We start from the raw sequence: 17,637 nt of genomic DNA, 5'->3' as shown, positions 1-17,637 counted from the left end.
TAACACTATGTGGGAGATAAGATGCTGCAAAGTGGAAGCTTTGAGGGGATTTTTGGAAATGTCATCAAAATTGCTAACTTTAGAAAAGCTGTGTGGCTTGGTACTTTGGGAGTCGAAAGACATGGGTACCCATTTTAGATTCGGGGGAATGTGTACTTTCCAAAAATATATGGCTTTCTGGGGTGAGCGTACTTTTTACTAGCTTTATCCCACATAAATGATGTAAATGTGTTGATTTTGCTGGAGCTGAAATAACAGAAATGATTAATCATATGGGGGTATGTTCACATTGGGGCCCCTACATGCCACATACTTAGGTAAACCTGTGCATATTGGGCATCAAACTATTCAGTGGACCCCTGGTGTTCAAATTTAGGGTGTTTTATCTTGGTACCTAATGCTATGTGGGAGATAAGATGCTGCAAACTGGAAGCTTTGAGGGGATTTTTAAAAAAATCAAAATTTTGATAAAAAACAATAACTTTATAAAAGCTGTGCGGCTTGGTACTTTGGAGTAGAAAGACATGGGTACCCATTTTAGATTCGGGGGAATGTGTACTTTCCAAAAATATATGACTTTCTGGGGTGAGCGTACTTTTTACTAGCTTTATCCCACATATAATGATGTAAATGTGTTGATTTTGCAGGAGCTGAAATGACAGAAATGACAGTACATATGGGGGTATGTTCACATTGGGGCCCCTACATGCCACATACTTAAGTAAACCTATACATATTGGGCATCAAACTGTTCTGTGGACTCCTGGCGTTCATATTTAGGGTGTTTTATTTGGTTACTTTATGACCTGTAGGAGATAAGATATAGACTGGAAGCTTTGAAGCGATTTTTTAAAAAAAATCACAGATTTTGATAAAAACCAATAACTTTAGGAAAGCATCGCAACTTGATAGTTTGGAGTAGACAGACAGTTGTGCCTATTCTGTATTCCCCAGAATCTGTTCTTTCCAAAAATGTACAATTTTCTGGGATAAACCTTCTGTTAGTGGAATTTTTGTCCTTGAAATCTAAAGTATGCAGCTTTCTGGAGCAGTGCTTTGGAAATTTGGTAGTGTACTGCTGGGAGTTTTTGACCTATACATATTTGGTATTGGCACGTTCAGGAGACATGGGACTTTCCAAATCAGTTGTATATTCGTGCATAAAATAATTTTTGTTTCTAGTATGTGTGTTTATATTATGTAAAATTTGATTTTTTTTGCATTTTTAGACATTTAGAAGCCTATATCTTGTTACAAAATTGGAATTGCACAAAAATTCTACCATATTTTAAAAGCTTAGGTTGTTCTGAAAAAAACGATATATTGTTTTCCTGGGTAAACTAAAAGTCCCCCCGAGGAAAGGCCCCTAAAGTGAAACAGTGCAAAATGTTTAAAAACTGTCTGGCAATAAAAAAGTTCCGCTTTGACCAAAACGGCTGTCAGTAAAAGGGTTAATTAATATTTTATTGATTTTTTTTTTTGTAGACAAGGTATGGGGATCCAAATTACAGAAAGACCCCTTATTTGGAATACCCTTGGTCCCGAGCATTCTGGATAACGGGTCCTATACCTGTACAACGTCCATTAAATAAAGTGCATAGTCTCAAAGCTAAAAGACTTTTGTGCTCGTTTTCTTCAGACCTTCTTGTCACCTAGAAAATAGAGAGATATCACCCAATAGTGTGATACTGTAGCATACAGTGGATTTGTTACATGGTATTCGGGGTCTGGGAGCGGAGTTGTCAGGCCTACCAGATCGCTCAGTAGTCTGGTCACCGGGCCTCACCAGCTAGGGTTAGGACAGCACGAAGTTTAGTGTCACACAAACGGCTCACACAACACGAAGCCTCCCTGGCTGAGGACAGGAGGAGTCGAGAGTGGAGAGAAGCCTGAGCGACTAACCAAGATGAGGTACCAAAGGAGAAGGCAAAGCGTAGTCAGACAGTTCCAAGTCAAGGACAGGCAGCGTAGGTTCAGGTTCAGATTCAGGGTCAGGCAGAGGTCAGGATGGGTGGCACAGATTCAAGGTCAACAGGCAGAAGTCAGCAGCAGAGAATCAACAAGAAATAACGGCTAGGCTTCAGGATAACCACGATAGCCAGGCACTGATCAGTACTACAAACCGCTTTTAAATAGCTTGTCTTTTGGCGCCAATTCGCCTGCGCCTTTACGCACTACATATTGACGGGCCGCGTAATAAAGCACCGCATAATGACGCGCCCCGTAATGACGCATCATGACGTTTCGCATCAGCATGCAGACGAACATCGCTATGGCAATGACGCCTGCGCACTGGAAGACGCCGGACGGGGACCGACGTCACTGCAGCAGGGTATGTATCCTTCGGAGTAGCGGCTTTTAAATTGCTCCTTTGCTCCCCACTTGTTTCCCAGCCCCCAGGCAACAAACAGAACTCACTGGATCCTCCCTGCAGACTACTTTCTCTTCATCCCCTGGACCTTCCTCCTTCTCTTCCTCCAGACAGATCTGCTTGCCTGCTACCCCAGGTTACTACACTAATACACACTTACACACACATACATTTTTGGGGGATTGGGGGGCTTTTACACATGCACAGCACTCACACATACTTGCACACACCTGCACGCAATGCACAATTTTCCAAGTGTACACTTACATATACAAACGTACAATTTTGTGGCTGTTTTTGTTGCCTGAAAAAAATGGTTTTATTGCCATTGCGAATTGCTTGTTCACTAACCGCCCTGTGAAATACCTTTTGTATTTTATTTCAGTGATTTTATTAGATTTTTGGTGCATATTTAACCATTATATTGTATTTTCAGTCTGTAAAACGTATTTGTCTAAGCTAAAATATTCAAACTGTCATTCTGACTGCAGATAACAAAAAAAAAAAAAAATGATTTTAGTGGTTTTATTGGATTTTAGTGATTTAATTGCATTTCACATTGTTCTTTGTTACTTGTTTTTGCTCATGGAAATTTTGTCTGCTATGTATCCATTTGGGTGCATCTGTATACCACATAGTTTGGTAAATTGATGTGAACTAATGCAATTGATGCAAACTGCTCAGTAGGCCCCTTGCAATTCATATTTAAAATGTTTTAAGCTGGTACCTAATGCTATGTGGGAGATAAAGTGCAAGATTTGAGAAGATTTTCAGGTATTTAATCAAAACTGCCAATTTTGGGAAAGCATTGCTACTCCATAGTATAAAGTAGAAAGACATGGCAGAAAGACATTTAGGATATGGCAGAATTGTACTTTTGAAAAATGCATGTTTTCCTGGGGTAAACCTAATGTTTCAGGATTTTAGGCTTTGGAATCTAATGTATTCCGTATTTTACTGTATTGCTTTGTAAATTCAAAAATTTAGACTTTCAGAATCAATAGATTTTATTGGTATTTAGAGCTCTAAATCTTATTCCAGAAGGGGAAATACACAGCTCTAAATCTTGTTCCAGAAGGGGTTCAGGTTCTCGGGTTCTCCTGAAAAAATGATTTATAGTTTTCCTACCTAAACTATTTTTAGCATTTAGGAAATGCTAAAATTAGAGAGCACAAAATATTTAAAAATAAAAAGGCTGGCGTAGCAAAAATGTGAAATTCTGCTGGCACTTAATGACTTAAATATTTCAACAGCGCATATCAATCTCCTTCTGTCTTAATCTGTCTTAATCCCAATCCTCTTGTGCAGACCTCAGAACATGAAGGTATAATAGTGTACGCTGTTTGCCAATAGCTGCTGTTTAGAGAGGTACTTACTTTAGCATTGCTAGTATATATGTGACTCACATATAAGTTTGTGCCAGCATGGTTTTATGTGTAACATATCTTGCCAGACTAATTTAGTCGCCTTTTATGAGGAGGTGAGCAGGAACCTCGATGCTGGAATGGTAGTTGATGTCATCTAATTGGACTTTGCTAAAGCGTTTGATACAATACCTCACAGAAGGTTAATGATAAAATTGAGGAATATTGGGCTAGACAATGATATTTGTAATTGGATAGATTATAAAGAGTGGTGGTAAATGGAACATTTTCTAATTGGGCCAGTGTTGTTAGTGGAGTACTGCAGGGGTCACTCCTTGGTCCTTTACTTTTTAACTTGTTTATTAATGACCTGGAGGTTGGTATTGAAAATACTGTTTCTATTTTTGCTGACAATACTAAATTGTGCAAAAGCATAAGTTTCATGCAGGATGCAGCCACATTGCAGAGCGATTTGACAAAATTGGAAAACTGGGCGGAGCGACACTCCAAATTTTTTCAAAAATGCAAAAAAGTCTATTCAGTTCATGGTAATAGATATCAAGCTCAAACAGACAATAGTGATGCAGGTATATCTCTCCAATTAAATAGCTTAATACAGAAAGTGACACAACAGGTGATATCTTAGCAAGGGTTATAAACAATCTATTATTATTATTATTATTAAAATATCCACCTAGACTTCCTATATATGTAACCTTGTGCACAAACAATTAAAACACCAAATATAAATTCATAAAAAGAGATATACTGTAGGTCATAATCTTTGTTTAACCCTTTTGGCGCTAAAGACTGTTATGTGTGTATCCACAAAACTTCTCTCTGTTTCAATTTGAGTTCCCTATTCCCTCCATATTTTAGGGGCGGAATCCCTTCCAGGACCATAAATTTCAATTGGTCTGCATTATGGCCCATATAAAAAAATTTTTGGAGACTGATAGTTTGGTGTTTCCCAGATTAATGGAGGATTTATGTTGAGATATGTGTGACTTGACCATCTGGGTGGTTTCCCCAATGTAGAAAAGTCCCCAAGGGCAAGTCACTGCATAAATCACATATTTAGAAATACAAGTGTGGTACCCACGTTGTTTAACTTTATAGCCTGTACCTGGATGTATAAATTCTTTGCCTTTGATTACACTATGGCATTGCGTACAACCTGAACACCGATACATACCTGGGGTTCTCAAACCAAGGTATGTATCAGTGGGTCTCTCCAGTCTCTGAGCTTTCACCCTTGAGGATGTAACCATATTACCAATTGTTTTACCTTTACGGTAGGACAAGAACGGTAGAAGATAGGAGTGCTCCTAATTACTTGACGTTCTCTTGTTACTTTACTTTAATTTTTTTTTTAAAATGGTTGTGGTATGGTATAATGCTATGTAACCAATCTACCCTATACTACAGTATCACACTATTGGGCGATATCTCTTTATTTTTTTCAAGGTGGCAAGAAAGTCTGAAAAAAAGATCAAAAGGGGGAAAACTGGACTTTTTTTATTTAAAATGACACTGTGCATAATCTTTATGGGTGTTGTGCATGATATTAGTAGAAAAGTGGTCCTATTTTTAACACAAGCAGCACTATCTCAGTTGTAGATTCAGTTTGTTTCAATTAAGTTCGTTTTCATAACCTTGTACGTGTATATACCTTTTTTACTGTCTTTTTGCACAGTATCAAACAGAACAGAATACTGTTAATACGTACTACTAAATCCAAATTGATGTAGTTATGCTGTTGAACAACTCCCACCCAGCTCAGCTAGCTATATACCTGTATAGAAATCTTTTTATAACAGCACAAGGAATTTTAAGATGAAAGTGTACTGTAGGTGCTCTGTGTGAGTATATTCATCAAAATGTGGGGCAGGACATTTTTCCTGTATATTAGTTAGGATTTATAGTACAGGTATGAGCTATTTTATTTGTAATGATTGGACCTGTTTTTTTTGTCAGATTTTTGTATTTTTTACATCTTTACCTTAAATCTAAAAACATAAAAATTAGAATTGCATCCAATATGGATTTATGTTAGCATAGTTACCATCAAATACAGAATTCCGTTTTCTTGTATTTACTTACTGGGTAATTTTTCTTTTGCAGTGGTTGGTTAAATGGATAACTTACAGGGTGAGCTTGTATCCTTTCCTGCAAGCCAGCAGGAGTGCAGGTAATTCCATTATCTTTTATTTCCTCAAAGTGACTTCCTATTGGTTATACCCTCAAAAATGTTCAATCTTTTTTTTTTATATATCTTACACATCAAGTTGTATTGTGCCCCAGCTGTTATGACTAAGTGCACCTGCATTAGGTTTATACACAAAGGTCTTGGAATAGCTAGGCATAAAGTGCAGGTCCCTGCCAATATCTATGGGACTAATGTATCTAATATGTTATTGGAGTTAAAGCTTTTCCTTCTGTCCACTGACTTTTTCTGCTGGTGCAAAGGGTTAGGAGTTGACGCCCCCCCCAGGCAATAAGCCAAGGAGACTGTCATATAGGTCTGACCCCTAAACAGACCTACAAAAGTCTACACACCCCTGGTAAAATGTCAGATTCCTGTGCTGTACAAAAATGAGACAAAGATAAATCATTTCAGAACTTTTTCCACCTTTAACTGTACCACTCAATTGAAAAAGAAACTGAAATCTTTAAGGTGGAGGGAAGAAAACCAAAAAAACTAAAATAATGTGGTTGCATAAGTGTGCACACCCTCTTCTAACTGGGGATGTCGCTGTGTTCAGAATTAAGCAATCACATTCAAAATCACCTGCCATCATTTAAAGCCTCTGAATAACCTCAAATAAAGTTCAGCTGCTCTAGTTGGTCTTTCCTGACATTTTTTTAGTCGCATCCCACAGCAAAAGCCATGGTCCACAAAGAGCTTCCAAAGCATCAGTGGGATCTCATTGTTAAAAGGAGGGTACAAAAGAATTTCCAAGGCATTAGATATACTATGGAACACAGTGAAGACAGTCATCATCAAGTGGAGAAAATATGGCACAACAGTGACATTACCAAGAACTGGATGTCCCTCCAAAATTGATGAAAAGACGAGAAGAAAACTGGTCAGGGAGGCTACCAAGAGGCCTACAGCAACATTGAAGGAGCTGCAGGAATATCTGGCAAGTACTGGCTGTGTGGTACATGTGACAACAATCTCCCGTATTTTTCATATGTCTGGGCTATGGGGTAGAGTGGCAAGACGTAAGCCATTTCTTAGGAAGAAAAACATCCAAGCCAGGCTACATTTTGCAAAAACACATCTGAATTCTCCCAAAAGCATGTGGGAAAAGGTGTTACAGTCTGATGAAACCAAGGTTGAACTTTTGGCCATAATTCCAAAAAATATGTTTGGCGCAAAAACAATACTGCACATCACCAAAAGAACACCATACCCACAGTGAAGCATGGTGGTGGCAGCACCATGCTTTGGGGCTGTTTTTCTTCAGCTGGAACTGGGGCCTTAGTTAAGATAGAGGGAATTATAAACAGTTCCAAATACCAGTCAATATTGGCAAAAACCTTCAGGCTTCTGCTAGAAAGGTGAACATGAGGAGGAACTTCATCTTTCAGCATAACAACGACCCAAGCATACATCCAAATCAACAAAGGAATGGCTTCACCAGAAGAAGATTAAAGTTTTGGAATGGCCCAGCCAGAGCCCAGACCTGAATCTGATTGAAAATCTGTGGGGTGATCTGAAGAGGGCTGTGCACAGGAGATGCCCTCGCAATCTTGGATTGTTTGGATTTGGAATGTTTCTGCATAGGAGAGTAGACAAATCTTGCAAAGTCAAAATGTGCCATGCTGATAGTCTCATACCCAAAAAGACTGAGTGCTGTAATAAAATCAAAAGGTGCTTCAACAAAGTATTAGTTTAAGGTTGTGCACACTTATGCAACCACATTATTTTAGTTTTTTTGGTTTTCTTCCCTCCACCTAAAAGATTTCAGTTTCTTTTTCAATTGAGTGGTACAGTTTATAGGTCACATTAAAGGTGGAAAAAGTTCTGAAATGATTTATCTTTGTCTCATTTTTGTACAGCACAGGAACCTGACATTTTATCAGGGGTGTGTAGACTTTTTATATCCACTGTATTAAAACATGAAGATTGGTATGCATTATTTTTATTTTGGGGCCTCTGCATGCCATATACTTGGTTAAACCTATGTACATCGCACAACAAACTACTCAGTAGACCACTGGCATTCATTTTTATGTTGCTTGACCTTGAATTTTTTGAAATGTCATTAAAACTGACAAATTTAGTAAAGATTTTCATTTTTTTTAATATTGATTCAAGAGAATGTGTACTTTTCAAAAATAGGGTGAGTCTTATTTCAAACCGGTGAACAGACAAGAGGAATGCCTTAATATACCTCATAGTTTATTTTTTTTTATAGATTTTTGAAATTTTTGCCTTCCTCTTCTACATCTTTTCAGTTTTCAAAAGGGGGTCCGCTGACCCCATAGCTAAAAACTATTGCTCTTTATATTTTTATTATTATTACTTTTAATTTATAATCTTTCTATTCAGGCCCTTCTATTCATATTCTATTCTTTCGTTCAAACCACTGCCTGTTTGCTAAGGTAAACAAGACCCTAGCAACCAGACAGCTGCTGAAATTCCAAACTAGAGAACCGATGAACAATAAGCTAAATACCAGAAAAACCACACATTATAGAAAACGTAAACCAAATGCAAATTGTCTTGAGTATCATTGTCTACTTAATACTAAAAGTTAATTAAAGGGGAACAACCCCTTTAAAGAAAATATAATTTTTTCATTTTGTAGACATTATGGGGCCGATTCACTAAAGGTCGATAAAATGAGCGATATTTATAGCATGTGTTAAAAATGTTATCACTTCTTATTTTTTGCGACTTAAAGGGCATGTAAAGCCTACATTTTCTACAATGTATATCAGTTGGGCACATCTCCCCCACCCAAATGGCATCATGTGTACTGTATATATCCCCTCTGTTTGCCAGCAACATCGCATTTTCCTAAAGCAAATAGCAGCTTTCACCCAGTGGCCTTTTTTCCTCTGATACATAATTGGATACATTTAAATCTGCAAACAGCCTACACACAGACCCTTATTCAGCATACATTTAATCAAGAATACAGGCTCACACAGGCACAACTGTCTCAGACAGCTAGAGCTGAGTTTCTATGGGAACCAGCAATGCCATCTCTTCACTGGCTGCTAGACTGGGGGGCGTGTTTAGTAATCTGAGCTTAGAACAACTGAGCATGCCCACAAGCCAACAGCCAAAGCAAATGCCTGAGGGAGGGGGCTGAGTGGATTACAGGAGGAGAAGGCAATCTAAGTGGTAAGGGGAAGCTGCAGCCTTACTATTAACCACTGGACAACCAGAGAGGCAGGTATTGAAAGATTTCAAAGAGGTTGTTCACTGATTACATTTTTGTGTGTGGGGTTTACATGGTTTTAACGCTCGATTCACTAAAAGGACACATGTCATAATTAAGAAGTGATGTTCTTTGCGTTATTATTCGCACAGATTGATGCAAAATTTTGCGCGTTTAACGCTTCATATGCTTTTGGGAATCATGCGTTAGGACTATTTCTATTCGCTAATTAACGCAATGTGTTAGAAATAAGGCTTAACGATGATGTGTTATTTTGCGCATGCGATATGACTTGGCGGAGTAACACATGCAAAATGACTTTGATAAATCGGTATTTATTTATTGCATGTTTTTTAATGCAAAAGGCATGCGATGAGCGTTATCTACCTTTAGTGAATCGCCCCCTATGAATTCTAAATGTTGTTACAGAAGTAGACACAAATTCTACCATATTTTGAAAGTTTAGGTTGTCCTGAAAAAACCTATACATAGTCTTCCTAGGTGAATTAAAAGTTCCCCCCAGAAATGCCCCTGAATGAAAAAGCACAAAATGTTCAATAAACTGTCTGGCACTAAAAGTGCCAAATCATCTAGTAGTGAAGCAGTTAATGGTTGCTGTCTACTATATTTTTAACTTTGTTCTCATCCACAATATGCACCTTGTTTTTAAATCCTGTAGTTCCGGTTGCTCAACATTTTTACATAGTCACATATATTTTTTTTGGCCTTATTTGTTAAATAAATAGTTATTTGCTAGGCTTTTTCCATTGCTGTTTGTTACTGTAATATCCATGTTCACATATGCAGCTTATGTTATAAAAGCACCCCAACACAGGTTGGAGGCCTCCATCTCCAAATATCTCCAAATGTTTCAACATGTTTCAACAAAGGAAAACCCCCTTTGGATTTTGGTTCAGCAGATCTCAAGCCACCTATAAAGATCGGTTCTCACTTTGCTTTATGATACGAGTTCTTTGTTTCCATTTAGGATTAAATCTGTCCTATTGACTGAGACAGAAATACTTGAATCTTCTTCATATGAAAATGACCCATTTGGTCATAGAAATCATTGATGCCACGCATCCTAGAAGTGGCATAAACTCTATAACTAAGGTTTGATCATTCTGTCTCCTTTTTCTCAGACAGAGACACTATGCCTTTGGCCGGGTTGTACCATGCACCCAAAAAATAATCAAGGATTAAAAAGGTTAAAGTTTGCTTTTGTCCCAATTTATAAGAAAGCCCTGAAACCAGAGACATGTCAGGGAAATATCTCTGTGAGCAAGAAGAATTCCCCTATAAGAGTTACCAGGACCTTCATAAATGTACAGAGTATGTTGAAGGGAGGAATAGCAGAGCTCTAAACTAAAAATGTTTTTGACCAATGGCAAAGCAAAGAAACTTGTAATGCTGAGATGCCACTGGGATGAGGAGATGTGCATCTCTGAGATCTATCAGCAGAAACTAGTGCTTTTTTCTGAAATTTGGGTGGCTTTATGGACAAATCTATTTTCTTTAGGACTAAAAACTGGTCTCCAATCCCCTGAATTTGTCCTCGCCAAAAAAGTTAATTGTTTTACAGAATAGCTACATAATTACATAGTTACATAGGGTTGAAAAAATACCAGAGTCCATCAAGTTCAACCCTTCCAAGTAAACCCAGCACACCCAAAACTATACTGACCTACCTATACACTCCTATACATAAACATATACAGGTATGGGATCCCTTATCCGGAAACCTGTTATCCAGAAAGTTCCGAATTATGGAAAGGCCATCTCCCATAGACAACATTATAAGCAAATCTAATTTTTAAAAATGATTTCCTTTTTCTCTGTAATTATAAAACAGTACATTGTACTTGATCCTAACTAAGATAGAATTAATCATTGTTGGAGGTAAAACAAGCCTATGGGGTTTATTCCATATTTAAAGGATTTTTAGCAGACTTAAGTTATGGAGATCCAAATTATGGAAAGATCTGGAATACCCCAGGTCCCGAACATTCTGGATAACAGGCCCCATACCTGTATATCAACATCAATACTAACTGTAGATTTTAGTATCACAATAGCCTTGGATACTATGCTAGGTCAGGAACTCATCCAAGCTCCTATGAAAGGCATTAACAGAATCTGCCATCTCAACATCACTAGGAAAAACCACTTAAGCTGCTTCAGTTGAAAGTTCTGTTCCTCCAATCTAAATGGGTGGCCTCTGGTACACTAATTATTTTTATGGGACAAAAGAGCATCCCCTATCAGTCTATAATCCCTTCTAATGTATTTGTACAGAGTAATCATGTCCCTTTGCAAGTGCCTTTTTTCCTGAGAAAACAACCCCAACCGTGCCAGTTTAACCTCATAGTTTAAATCTTCCATCCCCTTTAATAGTTTAGTTGCACATCTCTGCACTCTCTCCAGCTCATTAATATCCTTCTTAAGGACTGGAGCCTAAAACTGCACGGCATACTCAAAGTGAGGCCTTACCAGAGACCTATAAAGAGCCAAAATTATTTTCTCATCCCTTGAGTCAATGCCCTTTTTTATGCAAGACAGCACTTTATTTGCTTTAGTAGCCACAGAATGATATTGCCTGGAATTAGATAACTTGTTATTTACAAATATCCCCAGATCCTTCTCAATTAAAGGACACGTAAAGCCTACATTTTACTACAATGTATATCAGTTGGGCACGTCTCCCCACCCTAATGGCATCATTTGTACTGCATATATCCCCTCCATTTACCAGCACCATCACGTTGTCCTTAAGCAAATAGCAGGTGTCACCTGGTTGCCATTTTACAGACAGACGGCTAGAGCTGAGTTTCTATGGGAACCAGCAATGCCATCTCTTCATTGGCTGCTAGAATGGAAGGTGTGTTTAGTAAACTGAGCATGCCCAGGAACCAACAGACAAAACAAATTCCTGAGGGAGGGGGCAGAGTGGATTATAGGAGGAGAAGAAAATTTAAGTGATTAAGGGGATGCTGCAGCCTTACTATTAACCTCTAGACCAGTGCTGTCCAACTGGCGGCCCGCGTCCCCCCACCTGTCTGGCTGTTTTGATAGTGAGTCTAGAGTCAAAGCTGTTCTGCTAGTGCTGGTCTTGGAATGGGAAACACACACAGAGTACACTGAGAGACGCAAAATGTGCTATACCATACCCTCATACTGTACAATATAACAAGCAAGGGGAGCCAGTAACTGCTGGTTGCTGCTGATAATCAGAATTGCTAATATTCCACAATTTTATCATTAACTTTCTGTGTGGTACTGTATCAAATGCATTAGCAAAGTCCAAGTAGGTGACATCTACTGCCATTCCAGCATTGAGGTTCCTGCTCACCTCTTCATAAAAGGGAGCTAAATTAGCCTGGCAAGATCTGTTATGTATAAAACCATGCGGGCACAGACTTTATAGTACAGGTATAGGACCCGTTATCCAGAATGCTCGGGACCAAGGGTATTCCAGATAAGGGGTCTTTCCGTAATTTGGATCTCCATACCTTAAGTCTACAAAAAATCAATAAAACATGAAGTAAACCCAATAGGATTGTTTTGCATCCAATAAGGATTAATTATATCTTAGTTGGGATCAAGTACAAGGTACTGTTTTATTATTACAGAGAAAAAGCTAATCAGTTTTAAAATTCTGAATTATTTGATTAAAATGGAGCCTATGGGAGACAGGCTTCCCGTAATTCAGAGCTTTCTGGATAACGGGTTTCCGGATAAGCGATCCCATGCCTGTATTATGATTTGCAATGTATTAAAGTATCCTATCCTTTATTAACCCTTCCAAAAGCTTTCCTACACTGATGTCAGGCTAACAGGCCTATAGTTTCCAGGCTGAGAAGTGGATCCCTTTTTGAATAATGACACCACATGAGCAATTAGCCAGTCTCTTGGCACCATGTCAGACCTCAATGAATCCTGAAAAATTAAAGGGACAGTAACACCAAAAAAGGAAAGTGTATAAAAGTAATTACTATATAATGTAATGCTGCTCTGTACTGGTACAACTGGTGTGTTTTCCTTAGAAAGACTACTATAGTTTATATAATAAAGCTTCTGTGTAGCCACGGGGGCAGCCATTTACAGGAGAAAAGGCACAGGTTACTTAGCAGATAACAGATAAAACCCCATTATATTCTAAGCTTATCTGTTATCTGCTATGTGCCTGTGCCTTTTCTCCTTTTTCCCAGCTTCAATGGCTGCCCCCGTGTTGACATAGCAGCTCATTTATATAAACTATAGTAGCGTTTCTGTTGCAAACTTACCAGTTTTACCAGCACAGGGCAACTGTACTTTAAAACACTTTCATTTTTTGGGGTTACTGTTCCTTTAAGTAAAGAAGTTTGGCAATCACATTGCTAAGCTTGTTTAATACTCTGGTTTGAATACTATCTCTGAACAGAAGACAGTCTAGAATGGCATTATGAGCAGTAAATAGCATGGCTTTATGAAGGACAGGTCTTGTCTGACCAATTTAATAGATTTTTATGATAAGGTGAGTAAGAAGCTGGACAGTGGGGATGAAGTAGATATAATCTATTTGGATTTTGCCAAAGCATTTAATACCGTTCCTCACAAACGACTGCTTTCTAAACAAAAGTCAATTGGTCTTAGTGAAGTCGTTTGCACGTGGATAGAAAACTGGCTACAGGATCAGGTACAGAGGGTTGTTGTTAATTGTACATTCTCTACTTGGAGTAAGGTTCTCAGTGGGGTACCTCAGGGTTCTGTACTGGGTCCACTTTTGTTTAACTTGTTCATAAATGACTTTGGGGTGGGTATTATAAGCAAGGTATCAGGCTGGATGGCTTCTTAGCAAGTGAGGGAATACAGGGTTAAGGGAGATAGCTTTTAGTACAAGTTGATCCAGGGACTGGTCCGATTGCCATCTTGGAGTCAGGAAGGAATTTTTTCCCCTCTGCAGCAAATTAGAGAGGCTTCAGATGGGGTTTTTTGCCTTCCTCTGGATCAACTAGAAGTTAGGCAGGTTATATATAGGCATTATGGTTGAACGTGATGGACGTATGTCTTTTTTTTAACCTAACTTACTATGTTACTATGTAAAACACAAAAGGATTGAAAGGGTTTTTTACCCTCCTATAAACATAGTTGTACCAGGCTCTGTAGAGTGTTAACTGTGGGGTAGAACAAAGCCTTGGGAACCAAATAGGAGTTTCAAGACTGTGTCCTTGCAGCTGGGCTGTATGATGGTAAATCAGTACACAACACCTGATAAGACCCACCACTCAGGATGCACTCTGGAATGCAGGGTACCTTTAAACTGTCCATGAGATATGTCATGGGCAACTTGAAACCGTACTAGCCACAGACTAGGTGTACAGCTCTGCAGGTTAACCACTGCTGTGCTGGCTCAACCATAACACATTATCATCAACCAACTGACCCCCTGTGATAAGAATAGCCCCACCCCTCCTTGCTTCATTTTTTTACTGTTTACGCGTTTAAATAATAATTTTGGGTTTCTGTTACTCCTAACTACAATACCCTTTTCCATCTCTATTTTAGCTTTTTTTCCATGCTTTATTTGCTTCCTTACCTGAAAGTTTCTGCGGTCCCAGCTAATTTGAATGCTTTGAAAGCAAGTTTTTTTCTTACCAACCTCAACACTAACACTTATTTATCCATAGGGTTTTGTTTTGTGATGTCTTTCGTTGCTTACAAGGGGAATATACTGACGTGTATACTTGCTAAGCAATGTTTTAAAGATATTCCACTTTCCTTCAAAACTGAAGAATTGACAACAGGAAGGGTAGCCTTTTTAGCTACATGTATTACTGGGGCATCTACACTTGGAGGAGGGTCACACTTTTAGAATCTGTTTCCTTAAAAGGATATAACATAGAAAATCTAGTGACTAGCAAGAAAAGAGAAAATAAGCTTTTCACCATTCCACAGAGATCAAATCTGCCACCTCAGGAAATTATGGAAAGAATTCCTTACTTTTTACAGAAGAAGGTGGGAAGGTGGTGTTTGGAAGAGGAAGATTATTCTTGAACTCCCATGACTGGTATCACTACCTTGATAAGGGAAGAATGTCACTTCTCCCTCTATAATAATAGCAGGTGCACGTATCCTCAATGGCCACAATCCATTCCAATAGTCACAAGAAGAACAGAATACAGCCATAAAAAAAGCCTTTATTGGATACACATGGTTCAACCTTGGATAGAGCTAAGAGAAGGAGCTAGAGTCAAATCAAGCATTGAAGCATCTTCCTCCTCAGCTGAGAAGACCTAAACTTCAGTTTAAACTATATCCTCTTCTGGTGAGGAACCTCCTTTTTTAGCAGCAGATGATTCTACCCTTGGATGTTAGCCAATATCTGCAATAATATTTTTGAAGGCAACAAATTATGTCATACATATTTTTATTATAATGTTTACCCTTCATAACAATGGGCAGTGTTGCATGAGAAAAACCTTTAGAAAAACATTTTACTTCCAAAAACATCATTATATATGAGCTTCAGAGTTTAGGCTAAAATAAGGTCTGGGCATGTCTCCATTCTCCTACAGAAAACTGCCATAGTATTGATTGCCAGTACTGTTTAGGCCCCCATCTTCACACTATTATAAGTTTTTCTTTATTTCATCTTATTTTAGTGTTACTTTTCCATTACCCTGTTTCACTGTTCCCCTGGTCTCACTCATTCTGTTAACTGAAATCCACATTTGCAACTTTTCCATTATAAGTGGACCCATAAAAACTCAGTTAAAAGGGGGTTCTAGAAAACATTAACAATGGCTAGATGACCCTTCAAAACCAGCGAGACTTTGCAAGATTTGACTAATGTCTTAACCTGAAAAAAAGGATGCCAAACAATATTGTCCCTCAGGACAAAAAGGAACCTGACAGCAAAGGTAGAAAAAAAAATGACTGCTATTTGGGGTGTGATGTTTTGGTTGAACACAGCAGGATTGCAGCAGAAATGCAGGCCACTCCAAATTTTCAGAAAAACAGTCAGTTTATTTTTTTAACTCAAAAAGGCTTTTCATTAGCACCAAAAGTTCCACAGAACAAAATAGGTTTTAATTTAGCCAAAAAGGGTCACACAGGCAGTCCAAATAAACAAAATTGGCTTACTTTAGCAGATAACAAAAAGGCAGCCCAAACCCACCAGTTTGTATCAGGGAAATCAGCAGGTGAATCTCAAAACAGCTCACACGTGCATCGGCTCCTCAAAAAAATACCTTGGCTGTCCAGCCCACACCCTCCTGCTAGTTACCCCTGTGTTGGAGCTCTTAAAGGGGTGGTTCTTAAAGGGCTCAGAACCTAAATATTGGAGCTATATACCTCCCATCCAGGATATATCCCCTCCAACATGTACATGGGATACATCATCTCTATTTTAAGTTTGTGGTGGAATGCACTTTTGATCTACCCGTATGTTTTGCTGACATTAGTTGGCCAGAAAATATATTTTTGAATGTTATTTTTTTATTGAAAGCTTTTTGAAACTTACCTCTGAAAATCTGCTGTTAATGTGTTCTCCTTGTCCTATGTTGCCCCTAACTGATGACTGGTGGACATTTGTTTGGAATGTGGGATAGGCTCTTTGCTAGAGTGTAGGTGAGGTACTTGACCCTTTAACCTTTTTACTGCCAGCCGTTTTGGTCAAAGCAACTTGTATTGCCAGACAGATTTTTAACATTTTGCACTATTTCACTTTAGGGGCCTTTCCTCTGGGGGAATTTTAGTATACCCAGTAAAACAATATATTTTTTTTTCAGGACAACCTAAGCTTTCAAAATATGGTGGAATTTTTGTGTAATTCCAATTCTGTAACAAGATATAGGCTTCTAAATGTCTAAAAATAAAAAAAAAAAATCAAATTTTCCATAATATAAACACACATACTACTGTAGAAACAAAAATTATTTTATGCACGAATATACAACTGATTAGGAAAGTCCGATGTCTCCTGAACGTGCCAATACCAAATATATATAGTTTTATGGTGATTTCTCACTTATAAAGGTCAAAAACTCCCAGCAGTACACTACTAAATTTCCAAAAAAACAAAAAAAATAAATAAAAACTGCTAAATTGTGTGCTGTAAGTGTGTGTAAATGTATTTAAGTGCGTATAAATGTATGTAAGTGTGTAAGTGCAAAAAAAAAAAAATCAACCTTACCTGTCCTGAAGATCAGATTGCTACTCTGTCCTCCATGCTGCAGTCCTGGCCCAGGAAGTCAGTGGGCCAGCGCTGGGGGGGAAGGAGGAAGCATCTGCTGCTTGTAAGTCGGTCCTGCAACGACAGGACCCCTGGGGCTGTCATTGTTGCCCAGGGGGCTGTCATCACTACAACCTCTCTGAGAGAATCCTTTATCTGCCATGACGTATGAGACACGTCGTTGGCAGTTAAACCCTTTTTCTGCCACGATGTATCCCATACGTCGTTGGCAGTAAAACGGTTAACTGCTAGCCGATTTGGTCAAAGCAGAACTTTTATTGTCAGACCATT

At 38.5% G+C, this 17,637-nt stretch overlaps 1 protein-coding gene across 7 annotated transcripts in view; it reads left to right on the top strand.

The window, feature by feature from the left end:
- sox13 (SRY-box 13) overlaps window positions 1-17,637 on the top strand; it is a 121,355-nt gene that overhangs the window by 12,762 nt on the left and 90,956 nt on the right. For 5 of the 7 annotated variants that reach the window (XM_012963155.3, XM_012963150.3, XM_012963160.3 and 2 more), the window contains 1 exon segment: window positions 5,860-5,926. The exons of the other annotated variants lie outside the window; for them this stretch is intronic. In XM_012963155.3, the coding sequence (XP_012818609.1) occupies window positions 5,871-5,926 (56 nt within the window). In that variant the 5' untranslated portion in view covers window positions 5,860-5,870. 7 annotated transcript variants of the gene reach the window in all.

This window comes from Xenopus tropicalis, chromosome 2 (genome assembly GCF_000004195.4).
Source record: "Xenopus tropicalis strain Nigerian chromosome 2, UCB_Xtro_10.0, whole genome shotgun sequence".
NCBI lineage: Eukaryota > Metazoa > Chordata > Amphibia > Anura > Pipidae > Xenopus > Xenopus tropicalis.
This window is presented reverse-complemented; position numbering and strand designations above follow the sequence as displayed.